This window comes from Choloepus didactylus, chromosome 10, assembly GCF_015220235.1.
Source record: "Choloepus didactylus isolate mChoDid1 chromosome 10, mChoDid1.pri, whole genome shotgun sequence".
In the NCBI taxonomy this organism is placed as follows: domain Eukaryota; kingdom Metazoa; phylum Chordata; class Mammalia; order Pilosa; family Megalonychidae; genus Choloepus; species Choloepus didactylus.
Genome location: NC_051316.1, coordinates 70286692 through 70301881, shown reverse-complemented (window position 1 = coordinate 70301881; position 15190 = coordinate 70286692). Strand labels below are relative to the sequence as shown.

The 15190-nt window shown below is 37.1% G+C and overlaps 1 protein-coding gene across 1 annotated transcript; it reads left to right on the top strand.

The window, feature by feature from the left end:
- The first annotated feature begins 3265 nt into the window (after positions 1-3265).
- IFNE (interferon epsilon) lies at positions 3266-3847 on the top strand. The gene has a single exon (XM_037798426.1). It carries the CDS (start codon positions 3266-3268, stop codon positions 3845-3847), a length of 582 nt encoding a protein of 193 aa, XP_037654354.1.
- The last annotated feature ends 11343 nt before the right edge of the window (positions 3848-15190 follow it).

Here is a 15190-nt window from a genome sequence, read left to right as displayed (position 1 = left end):
GACCTAATTGACATTTATAGAATAGTCCAGTCAGCAAAAGGCAGAAGACGTATTCTTGCTTACCTTACATGAAACATTCACCAAGATAGACCACATTCTGAGCTATAAAACAAATCTCAATAAATTTTAAAGGATTGAAATTATACGTAATATATTCTTTGACCACAATAGATTTAAATTAGAGATTAATAACAACACACTTTTAGATCCCTATTGTCAATAGAATGAAAATGATAGAAAGTCTTGATTGTAGGTCAGAGATCATATTCTCATTCAATAGAGTCACTTCAAATATTTTGAATTTATTCTAATATTATTTCTGAAGCTTTGTGTTAAAGATTTATAGGTTTATCTTGAGACCAGATCAAGACTCTGTTGTCCAGACAGATTAAGCAGAATGTTACTGAAACAAGTGGTATTCCTTTTGTATATTATAAATTACCATCAGTCTTTTCCAAGCACTTGCCACTTGCTCACAATCTGCAACCCCCCTTGTCATCTTCTCTACCCTTTCTTCTTCCTCCTTTTTGTAAGAGCCATACTTCTCAATTGCTGTATCTAAACCAGAGGATCCTTGCAATAGCATGCAGGCCACAGGTTATTTCAGAAATATTGGAGTTGTGCCACTATAAAAATTATTCAGATATAAAAAGGCCACGCCATTCCAGAATACCAGAGAAACTCATCCTCAAATAGATAAAAATGTCCAAATTTTAATTTATATCTACCAAATCTATCTGTAAAAATATTTTACTCTATCTTTGAATCCCCAGGAAGAATGTGGCTGAGTTAGTCATTTGTTAAATTGAAGAGAACTAATATGTATTAGTTATCATATTTTAGGCACCACATTAGATTTTTATTTATAATCATTTTATCTGCTAATCCTCAAAAATGTTATATGAGTTAGGTTTTAAAGATGGGAAAAAAAAAAACAAAACAAAACTGAGGTTGGGAGAGTTTAAGTATGTAACTTGCTCAAAGCCACACAACCAGAAAGTGGTTGAGAGATGATTCCAGTCTAGGTCTTTGTGACTCCAAAACCCAAATTCTAAAATTTGAGTAACAAGATATGACAGGTTTCCTTCTTTTTTCTATGTCTTGCTTGAGCTCTTGGCTTCTCCTCCAGCCAGCTGGAAAGAAGAATTTCCTTTAGTGACTAGGTCATTTTGCAGTTACTGGTTGTCTTAGGTAGCTTGAAAAAGTGAATGATGCATCCAGACATTTGTCAGCCAGCCTTACGCCATGGTCCCAAGTAGAGGAATGCTATGGGCAGATACATAATAAATAACTGGTAACTGTGATGGAATTGTTATAAAATGTTTGGGCAATTGAAAAGTTTTATGATTTTCCAAATAGAATATGCTTTGCAGAATGATATCTAGTGCAAACTATGTGTAGTTTAAATGTTAAATTTGTAGTCATGCACGCAAGGTTTAGCATGATATATATACCACCTTTGAATAAGAATATCCCTCTTATTATTAGGTGTGGGGTTATCTTTTCTTTCCAACTCCCACTCTTTGACAAAAGCTTACAGGATATTTACTCTGTTGGCTCAGGTAAGAGATTTTCTGTAGTTTCTGAATCTAATTGAAAGTGCAAATTCTACAACACTCATAATATTAGAAACCTTTTGATGAATGCAATTTAACTTTACACAGGAAAAGAACCCTCCATGGAGCGTGCCAACTCAGTTTATTTCAATTTAGTAATACCAAACTGACAGATGGATGCCAACATAGAGCTGAGCTTGTATATGATGCGATCATACATGTTAGCAAAATGTCTGTTTTCAGCAATTAGGGTTTCACTTACCAACTGCCTGCAGAGAAATTGTCAAAGATAAGATTCTTGTATTTCTTTGTGGAAGAGCATATTACTTCACTCCAAGTCAACAAATGTTTATTAAGCACATACTATAGCTGTGTGGACAATAAAAAGATGTGTTTGTTCTACACCCATAAGAGGCTTTTAATATTGGATTGTTGTAAGGCAGGTAAACAAATAACCAAATACACGACAGAATAACAAAGGTTTCTTAACAGAGGTACAAAGCGTTTGTAAGAATCCAGGGGAGGAGAGATAATATATAGTCTTTGTGGGAGTTTGGGGCCTGGAAAGCAAGTAGTCCTTGCACAGACAGGCACCAGGGAAGGAGTAAAACAACAGATAACGCATCATCAATGACACACATATGCAGAGACACAAGCACTAGCTATATCAGGGGAAAAGCGAATCATTCACTTCATCTGGAGTTTGGATTCTCTCAACTTTAAATTGTTTAGATCACAGACGTAGATCGGAGGCATATTCAGGAAGACCAGAACTGGTTATTTCTAATTCAAGAGGCAGTACTGATGTAAATATACTCACAATGGTTTACCATAGTCAATGATGTCCTTGGAAATATGGACCATCTGCCCCCACTCTCTTCTTTCTTCTGCATGTACTTTTGTAATTTATAATGGTTACATAGGATCTCATTATATGGATGTACCAATATTAATCTAACCACTCTCTTATTGTTGGACCTATATGTTCTTTCTAATATCCTACCATAATAATAATAATATAACAAACTTCTTTTGCTGTATTTTTTTATTTCAGATTACTTCATTAAACTAGAATCATAGTTATTTTACTACTTGGATAGGATATAAAACAATTTAAGTTTGTTGATACATATTTTTAAATCAATTGACTCAAGCATTTGTGCCAATTTACATTTCAACTTGAACTTGAGGTTTTAAATTTAGTAATTTTTATGGATTTTAATTTTTGCCCCTGAATCCCTTATAAGTACTGCTAAAACTCTGATAAATATTACTCCATGAGAGGCTGCTGGGTTTTTCTTTAACACTTAATTTCAGTAGAAGAAGTTTAATAAGCTTGACTAAATATTTAGAATGCACATTGTGTTGAGTGAAACTTTGTATGTAATAAATAGTGAGAGTAATAGAAATCTTTCTGGGTGACTACTCTATAATTGTCTTACTGAAAGCATACAATGAAACAAGTTCATTTGGTTACTTCCTCAAGCAGTCAACACAATGAGAAAAGTGGAGGAAATGTCTCATAAACACCATGAAAACGGAACAAGGAAAACTAAAGTGTCAAGTTGGAGAAGTGACAGCATTAAAAAACAAAAACAACAGCATACCTTCCAGAATAATCTAAGATGGATTAAAGACAGACATTCACGAGAGTTAGAGCTTTATTTACTAAATCCGAACAGAGACAAGTAGCATATTTGACCTTCGCCATGATTAATAAGCGCTTCTTTGAAATCGTACTGGTGCTACTGGCCTCCTCTACTTTCTTCTCCCTGGAACTGAAACTGGTTCTCTTCCAGCAAAGAAGAGTGAACAGAGAGAGTTTAAACCTCTTGAATACATTGCAAACCTCATCGATTCAGCAGTGTCTATCCCACAGGGAAAACTTCCTGCTTCCCCAGAAGTCTATGAATCCTCACCACTACCAGAAAAGACATGCAGTGGCCGTTCTTCATGAGATGCTTCAACAGATCTTCAGCCTCTTCAGGGAAAATATTTCTCTGGCCAGTTGGGAGGAAAGCCAGGTGGAGAAGTTCCTCATTGAGCTTCATCAACAGTTGGAACACCTAGAAGCATTCATAGGACTAGAAGCAGAATGGAAAAGTGATACCTTGGGCAGTGAGAACTTCAGGTTACAGGTTAAAAAATACTTTCGAAGGATCCGTGACTACCTGGAAAACCAGGAATACAGCAGCTGTGCCTGGACCATTGTCCATGTAGAAATCAACCGGTGCCTGTTCTTTGTTTTCAGACTCACAGGAAAGGTGAGCCAACAAGGAATGGACTCTTGAATGAGGGGAAGCAAGAGCTGACTGCAGGCTTTAAAACCATAGAGTTGGTGGTGAGAGGGCTTCTCCAGACACAAGTATTTCTTTTTTGCCAGAAGTATTGCTTTCATTGTGTGTGTGTATATTTCTCCGTAATGTAAGATTATGCATATTGATCAAAATTGTTTTTATTTTGTAATATCACTTTATATTTTCTATTTTAAATTGTTTATGAGTTGAAATTCACTCGTTAATATTTCATAATTGGTTCTTCAAATGGGTGTATTTTCACATAAGTTAGCCAGGTAGATATAATGAAATATGTCTCCAGAGTAATAATACTTTTATTTAACATGGAACATTCATTCCAGTGATTTTCTTCTTTGTCAGAATTTGGTAGAAATAATGAAAAAGGCTAGTCATAATTTTCCTTCCAAAATATTGCACTTTTAATACTTTGAATATTTTAGTCACAGGTGACACAATAGAAATATGGCCAAAGGACATGAGCAGACAGTTTGCAAGGGGAAAAAACACCTGAAAAGAGGATCAGCCTCATTTATAATAAATGTACAAATTAAAACTAAATAAGATGCCATTTATAACCTATCAGAGTGGTAAAAGCCCAAAGTGTGATAAAAATACTCTTGTCAAGGCTTTGGGAAGGGACCCTCTTATAATTTGCCAGAGCTCTGGAAATTGGTACAATCTCTGTGGAGGTAATTTGATGATATCTGTAAAAATTTCAGATGTATATAGTCTCTGCTCCATCAATTCCAGGTCTGAATCCTATAGAAATACTTGCATATGTGTAAAATGACTTATGCACAGTGTTCTTCATTGCAACATTATTTATAATATCAAAAGATAGGAATTTCTTTTAATTATAGGACAGTTAGTATGTATTACAAAAAGAAATACTATTCACTGGAGAAAGTATTTAAAAAATTAAAAAGAGGCAAGATCCAGAACAGTGTGTATAAAGGGCTGTTATTTAGGGTAAAAATTGTGAAATAAATTTTATATTTATGTTTGCTTACATATTAATAAAGAATATATAAGAATGAAATCATAATGATTGTATTTGGGGGGAGGGGTGACTGAGGGAGGAGGACAGGGTTGGGAGTGATTTTACAGCAAACTTTTTAATATTTATTTGAATCATGTGAATGCTACAAATTAAAATAATAAACTAAAATGTATTTAACCAATCACAGTTTTCAGAAATATGAATAAGGGAGTCTTGCTGATGAGAGGTGTTAGGTGGAACTTAGAAAAAATGGGGACTGAGCCAGCCTGCACGTGGTGGGGATGGCTGGGAGGACGAGGGCTGAGGGCAGAGTGTCTGTGCCAGGAGTCAGTTTCCGGCATCTGGAAGATGCCGACCATAAAGGCATTCCAGCTGTTGCAGCCAGGAGCTCTCAGAAATCACCATGGGACAAATGTTCGACCAGCGGAACTGAAGTCCACTGAGTGACTTTCCCATATTTACCCAGTATAAGCATAGCAGAGCCACAGCCCCCAAATCTGGTGCTAATTCCATGACTTTATACTTTGAGATGAAAGTTATTATTGACTTTAAAAGCTTGCTGAGGAACAAAACATATTCCAGTTCAGTTTAATTAGTGCGTCAGTCAATAATTATATTAACGGTTGGCCAACGCTTCCAGATTTGGTTTGAAAAGGAGGAGAAGGAGCCGGCTAGGATCCTGCAAGTGAGACTCTCCCTGTCACCTGGGGGAGTGGGAGGGGGTCAGGTGGCTGAGGCTGAGCAGTCAGAAGGAAATCTTTGCTGACTCTGCATAATTCACAAAGAGGTAGTGAAGTGGAGGAAGAGAAGATACCACGCACAAACACAAATATAGGTCATTCTGCTTCTCCTGGTCTCCTGGTCTGTAGAATTTTATTTTGTTTGTTCTTCCTTAAACCAGGAACTTTTCAGAACTAAATCCTTCATTTAACACATTATTTAATTATCAAATCAACCTTGCAAGGTTGTTTCCATTATTATCCCCTTTTCCCAGGCAAGGAGAACAAGGCTTCAAAGGTGAAGTAACTTGCTCAAAGTGACACAGCAAGCCACAGAGCCAGCAAATGCCAGCACAAAGATTCTATCCTGAGTCTGCCTGACTTGAAAGCCTGAATACCACAAACATGAACAACAGCATGCAATATCCCTGCAAAACAATAATGGTAATAATGACAATAATAATGATAAGTATTAATAATAAAAGGTGGTGGGAGGTGGTGGGAGAAATTTGCTTTTGGCTTTCCTTAATCAAGTTCACAACAGTCTTGAATTAAAGAAAGGGCATTTGTCTCCCTTAAACATTTCTTTACTAAGAACTGAGAGGAATAGAACAGGGGAGCTGTCAAGTGAAAATTTTTATCAGATAATGATTAAATTTAGAGGCTAAAACCAATTATTTTCATGCTGATGTTTTCCCAAACATTTAGCTTCATTGAATTGACATATTGCATGTGCTTAGACAAAGTAAAAGTTATTTACTTTTAAATGTATTTGCCCTTTCAGAACTTTAAAACTGGAGTTCTAAACTAGAATCAGTAAATTAAACCAAAAGACAAGTAGACTTTAAAACCTGCTCATTTGCTATCCCACTGCAGGGCAACATTTGAAAAAAAAAGGACATCATTATGCCAAAGATAGTCTTCTCTGTACCTGGAGGATAAAGTGAGACCTTCCCCAAGACACTGAAAATTGGAAGTAAAAAGAAAATCCTCAGGAGAATTGAACCATAAAATAAACACTGAATTAATCAGGACAAAATTGCACAATATCTATATCACTTTTAAAAAAGAGGTACTTCCAGTCTAGCAGAATTTTATTACAACTAGTCATTCATAGAAACATGGAAAAACAAGGGTCATCATTAAGCAATGTACGTCCACGCACTGTCCAAAGGAGAGAACTATAACCAAGGGATTTCTAACACCCTGGTCCTTGTGACAGTCACCTTTCACATTGGATACTGATAGCTTTTAATTCTTGTTTAGACTTTGGTCTCTGGGAATGGGGTTGTTCTTTGTTTATGCATGGACCAAGTTGTAAGAGGAAGGACCAGTTTCTAGGCCAAGGTAAAATCAACAAGGTGAGGAAGCTTGTCCTTTCTACCCAGGCAATGTTCCAGTCTCCCTACTCTCACTGTTATGCATTCCAAGGAATAAGAGGGAGTCTTAATTTACTTGTTGAGTATTTGTCAGCCTTATTCTCCTATCAATGCTGTCATCTATGCTGCAAAATCTACTTTTCTGTCAACAGAAAATTCTGAGCTTCAATATAAAATAGCTATGAAGATTCTCCCCTATTATGCAAAAGACAGCATAGATTTGAGGATTCACTAGGAGATCATTTATTGTTTTTTCCACAAATGTATAAATATTGGTGTTGCCCAGAGCTTAGTACCCAGCTTTCTTCTCATTTGTTACATTTTTTGCTTACCATCTTATATACAAATAACATCAACGACCACAAATGCAAAGATGACCCCAATGTTTATGCAACTAGTAGAAACTTGTCACTTGTACTGATAAAAGAAAAACTTTTCACGCAGTTAAGGATCTCACAGCTTTATTGAGTAATTCATGAATTCTGCAGCATACCATTTGGAAAGTAGAAGGAAGCTCCACCGAAGGTTTGGACAGGAGAACCTCATACAAGGTGAATGCGGAAGCAAGTGAGGAAATGTTCTGATTGGCTGACATTAAGTTTCCACCTTACCTACTGGCATCTTACAAAGTGGCAGCAGGTGGTTGCTTAGGAATGAGGAAGTTGTCATAGGAACGAGGAAGTTAACTAGTGATAATTGATAAAGATCTGGCTTATTTAAATTTGGTCCTCTGACATTTACAGGAAATGGAAACTTGCTGAGGTTGCTTTGTTTTGTTGCATGTGCACCTCCACATTGGGCCTACTAGATTTTATTTTTCAAACCTGATAGTGTCAAATTGAATTGCCTCCTAGACATGTCCTTTGGGTGTTGCACAGGTACCTCAGACTCCATATATACAAAATTGAGTACATCATCATCTGACCTAGAGCTAAGCCTGATTTACTGATACCAAACCAAATCAGGGGCTGCCCAATGCACTCAAATGGCCAATTTCTGAAACACCGGGGTTTCAGAGAAAAGAGTTTATTGCTAAGCTCAAAGCAGGAGATCAGATGGCCCAATGGCCTAAAAATCTGTCTCCCCAAGGAGCTGAAGGTTTTCATGGGTTCAAACAAGGGGGGATGGAGTTGTTACTATTACAGTAACAAGTATAAGCAGCTACAGTTTACAAATGTGAAGGAGTGGGGCTATGCTAGAGCTAAGCTAACCATTACAAGAACAAGTGAATGGTTAGTTCATTGTTAACTCAAGTTCCTTTAATAACATTGTCTTTGTGATTATAAGGCTCTAAAGTGGTAAAATGGGATAAGGGGGTTCAAGGTGGAACCAGTTATGAGGTTTTTAAAATTTGCAATTTACTGGGTTTCAGGAATTTCAGATACTGCCTTTTGGCTATTCTATGATATACTAGAAAGTAAGAGAAAGTCATCTATATAATGATTCAGTCATCATAATTATTTGTTAAATTTAATTTCCCTATTTCTGTGAATGGAACCAAGATCTACCCAGTCACAAAAGCCGGAAACTCTGCTCACCCCAGATTTTTCTCTCTTCATATTCCTTATTTCCTGTTGGATTTTACCTTTAATAACCACAAAGATGTATTCCAATTTATAAATGATTTTCAAGAAATAGAAGCCCTATCAAGGCAATACCTGAAGAGTGAAGAAAATTGTAGCTTATCCATCACTGAAAAACTCTACTATAAACATACCAGTGTTTCTGAATGTAGAAAAAGACAAAAAAAAAAAAAAAAGAATAGTAAATGGTATTTGTGCTACCAGATATGAAAATGAATCACTCACCTACTTCTTGATAGCTTTGGTAGATTTTAACATGTAGTCTCATTGAGGTTACTGATCTCACATTTTCCTATGATCCTGGAGAGAAGTGGGAATACTAAATAGGAGATAGTTGGTGAGGATAGATTTATTTTTCTTTTTTTCTTTTGTTAATTAAAGAAGCTGTAGGTTTATAGAAAAATCATACATGAAATACAGTGTTCCCATAAACCATCATATTATTAACACCTTGCATTAGTGTGATACATTCTTGAGTGTATTTTTTTATGATTGTACTATAAACTATTATAGCTCATCATTTAAAATAGGGTTCACTGTGCTGTGCAGTCCTATGGATTTTTTTTTCAGTTTTTATTCTAGTAACATACACACAACCTAAATTTTCCCCTTTCGATTTTATTTTTCTAACTACCTTTTCATATTGGCAGATTATACAGTCATTTTCCCTCCTGAAGAAACTATGTGGAGAGTACAAAATCCCTTTTCCCACCATAACAATAACCATCTTTTCCATCTTTTGGCAATTGTGAATAATGTCGCTATGAACATCGGTGTGCAAACGTCTGTTATCATCCCTGCTTTCAGTTCTTCTGAGTATGTATCTAGTAGTGGAATTGCTGGATCATATGGCAATTCTATACTTAGCTTCCTGAGGAACTGCCAAACTGTCTTTCACAGCAGCTGCACCATTCTACATTCCAACAAGCAGTGAATAAGTGTTCCTGTTTCTCCTCGTCTTCTCCAACACTTGTAGTTTTCTGTTTTTTAAAAAAGCAGTTTATAAATTTGCATACTATATAATCCATCTAAAGTGTACAATCAGTGTTTCTAGTATATTCACAGAGTTGTGCATTCACCACCACAGTTGATAGTTGGAAAGTTAGGAGAATGCATAGTATGTCTTCAGTAGCTAGAAAAATGTTTATTATGATTACTGCACTCAAGCAGCCTTGAGTTATTTTTAAGCCTAAAAGCCCTTGTTGAAACAGCTTGCTGTTGACCTAATCTCAAAAGTTTTACTCTCTATTCGTAGAGGCCTTCCAAGAAACACCATATGGTCTGATAATCAGCACCTGCCTCTCCTTTAAAAATAAGAACAAAACCTGAATAAAGGGAGGATCTCTAAGATAACAGGATACATTCACCAAACAGCTTTTCCTCTTCAATTTTTTTTCCCCTTCTGCTTTCTTATGGATCCTGGCCATTTCTTTGTCTGTTCAAACTATAAAAGCCCAAATTAGCCACCTCACTACAAACTGGTCTTGGAAAATTTTTTCTCCAGTTCCTTACATGTGAACCTGTAATAAAACTCACCTTCTCATCAAGACAAAGAGACTTGTTTCTCTGTTTGATGCAGGATCAGGGAGGCCTAACTATTGAAGACCATGTTTTCTGACAGTCCATGATCTGTTCTATAACATTTTCACTCACAAGAGGATTCACTATGTTATACAGTCCCATGTTTCATCCTCTGGCTTTTATACTAGTGACATACACAAGGCTAAACTTTCCCTTTCAACCACAATCACACCCACATATCATCACTGTTAATTATACTAGCTATAATGTTCTACCGTCACCTCTATCCATTTCCAAACATTTACAATCAACCTGATTTCATAGTCTGCACAAATTAAGCATAATCCCCTCATTCTCTGCCCTCATGCTATCATCTGGTGACCTATGTTCTAGATATTAACACCATGAGTTTGTTAGTTAGATTTAGTTCATGTTAGTGAGGTCATACAATATTTGACCTTTTGAGTCTGATTTATTTCACTCAACATAATGTTCTCAAGGTTCATTCATTTAGTCACATGAGTTATGACTTCATTTCCTCTTACAGGTGAATAATACTCCATCACATATATATATATACCACATTTTGTTTATCCATTCATCAGTTGATGGACACCTGGGTTGTTTCCATCTTTGGACAGCTGTGAATAATGCCACTATGAACGTCAGTGTGCATATGTCTGTTCGTGTCCCTGCTTTCAGTACTTCTGAGTATATACTTAGTAGCAGGATTGCTAGATCATGTGGCAATTCAATACTTAGCTTCCTGAGGAAACACCAAACTGTCTTTCACAGTGGTTGTACCATTCTACGTTCCCACCAGTAGTGAATAAGTGTCCCTATTTCTCCACATCCTTTCCAACACTTGCAGTGTCCTGTTTTTTAAATAGTGGCCCATCTAGGAGGTGTGAAATGATACCTCATTGTGTTTTCAATTTGCGTTTTCCTTATAGCTAGTGATTTGAGCATCTTTTCATGTGCTTTTTAGTCATTTGTATTTCCTCTTTGGAAAAGTGTCTATTCAAGTCTTTTGCCCATTTTTTAATTGGGTTGTTTGTCTTTTTATTGTCAAGTTGTAGGATTTCTTTATATATTATCAGATATGTGGTTTCCAAATATTTTCTCCCACACAGTAGGCTATCTTTTCACTTTCTTGATAAAGTCCTTTGAAACACATTCTTGCATTGCTTGTGCTTTGGGTGTAAAGTCTAAGAAACCACTGCCTACCACAAGATCTTGAAGATGTTTCCCTACATTTTCTTCTAGGAATTTTGTGATCCTGTTCTTATATTTAGGTCTTTGATCCATTTTGAGTTAATTTTTGTATCAGGTATAAGGTAGGGGCCCGCTTCCTCTTTTATTCTTTTGGATATGATATCCTGTTCTACCAGCACCATTTGTTGAAGAGACTGTTCTCTCCCAGTTGAGTGGACTTGGACACCTTGTCAAAAGCAATTGACCATCAATGTGAGGGTTTATTTCTGAGCTCTCAATTCAATTCCATTGATCAATATATTTATTTTTAATGCCAGTACTATGCTGTTTTGACCACTGTAGCTTTGTAATATGCTTTAATGTCAGGAACTGTGAGTCCTCCAACTTCATTCTTCTTTCTCAAGAAGTTTTTAGCTATTCAGCGCCCCTTCCCTTCCAAATAAATTTGATGATTGCTTTCCATTTCTGCAAAGTAAGTTGTTGGAATTTTGATTGTTAATTGTGTTGAATCTATAAATCATTTTGGGTAGAATTGACATCTTAACAATATTTAGTCTTCCAAACTATGAACACAGAATGTCCTTCAATTTATTTGGGTTTCTTTGATTTCTTTTAGGAATGTTTTATAATTTTCTGTTTACAAGTCCTTCATATCCTTGGTTGAATTTATTCCTAGGTATTTGATTCTTTTAGTTTCTATTGTAAATTGATTCTTTTCTTGATTTTCTCCTCAAATTGCTCATTCCTAGTGTATATAAACACTACTGATTTTTGCATGTTGATCTTGTACTTGCCATTTTCTTGAACTCATTTATTAGTTTTAGTAGCTTAATTGTAGGTTTTCCAGGACTTTCTAAATATAGGACCATGTCATCTGCAAATAGCAAAAGTTTTACTTTTTCCTTTCTGATTTGGATGCCTTTTATTTCTTTTTATTGCCTATTGCTCTAGCTATAACTTCTAGCACAATGGTGACAGTGAGCATCCTTGTCTTGTTCCACATCTTGGAGGGAAAGCTATCAGTCTTTCAGAACATTGAGTATGGTATTAGCTGTGTGTTTTTCATAAATGTCTTTTATCATGTTGAGGAAATTTCCTTCTATTCCTATCTTTTGAAGTGTTTTTATCCAGAAAGCATGCTTTATTTTGTCAAATGACTTTTCTGCATTGATCAAGATGATCCTGTGGTTTTTTCCCCTTCAGTTTGTTAATGTGGTGTATTATAGTGATTTTCCTGTGTTGAATCACCCTTGCACACCTGGGATAAGGCCCACTTGATCATGGTATATACTTCTTTTAATGTGCTGTGTGATTCAATTTGCCAGTATTCTGTTGAAGATTTTGGTATCTATATTCATTAGAGAAATTGGTTTGTAGTTTTCCTTTTTGTAGGATGATGTGGGCTTCATAGAATGAGTTAAGTAGTGTTCTCTTTATAATGGCTGCAGGGCTGTTCTTACAGCAGAGGGGGTGTAAAGACCAACAGTATGGTCTACTACATTCAAACTCTTTCTTTTGCACACTATTTTAAATTGTGCAACCCAATTATCCCATCTACACCTGCAATCCCTCAGTTGGGAACAACAAATATCATGCTTATAAATTGCACCTAATAAACGTCATGGGGCCACAGCTCTCAGACTGTACTGTGTCCTAGGTATGTCCACCACAATCCTTTTGCAACTTATAGTCCAAATGGAAAATTTGGGTATGATGAAATCCAAATATACAAGAAGAAAGAGGGAGAGAAAAAAAAAAAACTTTTAACCAATAAAAAAGTAAAAAGGTAGCTAAGTGGTGAACAGTTGTATGCTCCAAGAAAAAGAGAGAGAAAACACCTAATGGAAACTGTAGACCTGATTTCTGTAACTGGTTATGAAGCAGTAATCAGATTAGCATGATATTTTTCATTTTTCCTATCCATATCTATTCAGCTCCTCATTTGGCCATGGTTCTTTATCCTTGAGGAAGGAGAAAGGGAAGTTAAAGCATAATGGGGTGAGGGGAAGGTTCTTGTGGTAGATGGTGGTGGGGCTGGCATGGAATTGTAAGTGTGATTTGTACTACGAAGTTGTGTAATTGGGAGTGATTGTCTTGACATTGGGTGTGGGATGTATGACCTGGTATTGGTTAACTTTGAGAAGCTACATATGGTAGTATTCCAGGTCTATGGCTCCTCCTCGGGAACAACTCTACACAAAGTGACTGACACCTCCAGGAGTTGGGAGGTACTGTGAACTTTGATTATGGGAACAAAGCATTGGGAAAATTTCTCATCTCTCCATCATAATTCAACTAAAGGACTTTTCTGCTCTCCAGGGCCATCTTGTTTTTCTATGTGGGCAAAGTTAGGGAAAATGAAAGGGAAAAACAGTAGAAACTGAGCTAGCATAAGGGGTCCTTCCTGTAGAGTGCTCCCACCCCATTTTGGACAAGTCAATTAGTAGTTCTCTTGTGTGTGCACATCCTGTCTGATTGCCTCAAACCATGCACATCTTTGGAGATAAGCACAGATGGGAGCCAAGTATGGTTTGTTGTGTCTCATAGCCAGTCATTCAGTACTTCTAAGTAGTCCTTGGTGATGGGAGCATGAGAAAAGTCACTGTCATGGGAGTCACCATCTCTGAATTCTCCATACCAAGAAAAAGCAGATATTCATCTTCCCAGACTTCACTTGCTCTGTAAGACTGAACCTCTCTGTAACCAATCAGTAGAAGATAAAAGTTGCTTCCCTAGGCCCTGGATCTGAGAGCAAAGGCAGGATGCAGAGACTGCAGTAGAAGAGCCGGAAGGAGCTACACTGCCCCTAACCTCTCCTCCACTCTAGGTGGAAATGGTAAAACAAGAGGCTTCAGTAGTTCTTTTCTCTGGTTATTTCATGGGGATTCACAGGCTGCTGATACTTCCTTTTGCTGAATTCACTTCTTCTTGGGAACTCTTCTTTTTTCATCCTCCGCACTCAGCAATTCAGTGGTGTTAACACAATTGACATCAATATAGAGGAGAGTGTAGACTCATTTAGCGTCTTTGCTTGAATTGACTTCTGTAGGCTGAATATGGACCCAAGACAAGTGCCATATGCATTGCAACCCCCACCCCCACCTCATCACAAATTGCAGGAACCACCTGTGGCACAAGACCTATGAGTATCCCTAAAAAAATATATCCTAGGATTCTACCAAGCACATGAAGATCATAGTGGGTCTCCTCAATCCCCAGGGACCAACTGTTTTGCACTGAGGACAAGAGCCTGCACATGGTCATAAAGAGTGGCAGGAAGAAGGGCAACAAGATCACTTACCCAGAAAAGGAGAGACCTGGCTTGGAAATATCCCTGCAGTTATTATCTTTATGTTCAAAGACATGCCCCCAACATGCTTCTGTGGTGAGGACCCCAAAGTGTTCCACAGTATCTTCATCAGTTTCAAAAGGAGGAGCCTGAGTCAGGTTGTGTGTCTGCATGCATGTGTGTGTGTGTGTGTGTGTGTGTGTGTGTGTGTGTGTGTGTCATGCAGGGTGGGGGTGGGAGAGCCATGATTAGTGATAATGGAAATGGTCACATTCCTTACTTCAAGCCTGGTCATTCTTTCCTTTGCAATGATGCCTTTAAGCCATATGTCACGTACTCTCCATGGGGTTTAGCTTCCCTATCCTAAGGTATCAAATCAGCAAGGAGAGTTCATAGCTGAAATCAAAATTTGTTTGAAGAAAGATGAACCTCACAGACACGGCAGATCTGTAAGCAGCACTTACCTTGTCACTTGGCCTTGCCACATCCAACCAATGACCCACCTCAACAATATCGTCCAAACACCTACCCCTCTAAAGTTCACGCAGCTCTATGCCCTTTGGACAGTGGGTAGTTTTTCTAACATTCAGAAATCCACTGTTTTCTGAAAAAAGATCTTATCCCTGAAAGT

Bases quoted from the DNA above. Each gene is read 5' to 3' on its own strand.
- IFNE (XM_037798426.1), top strand. From the start codon at position 3,266: ATGATTAATAAGCGCTTCTTTGAAATCGTACTGGTGCTACTGGCCTCC.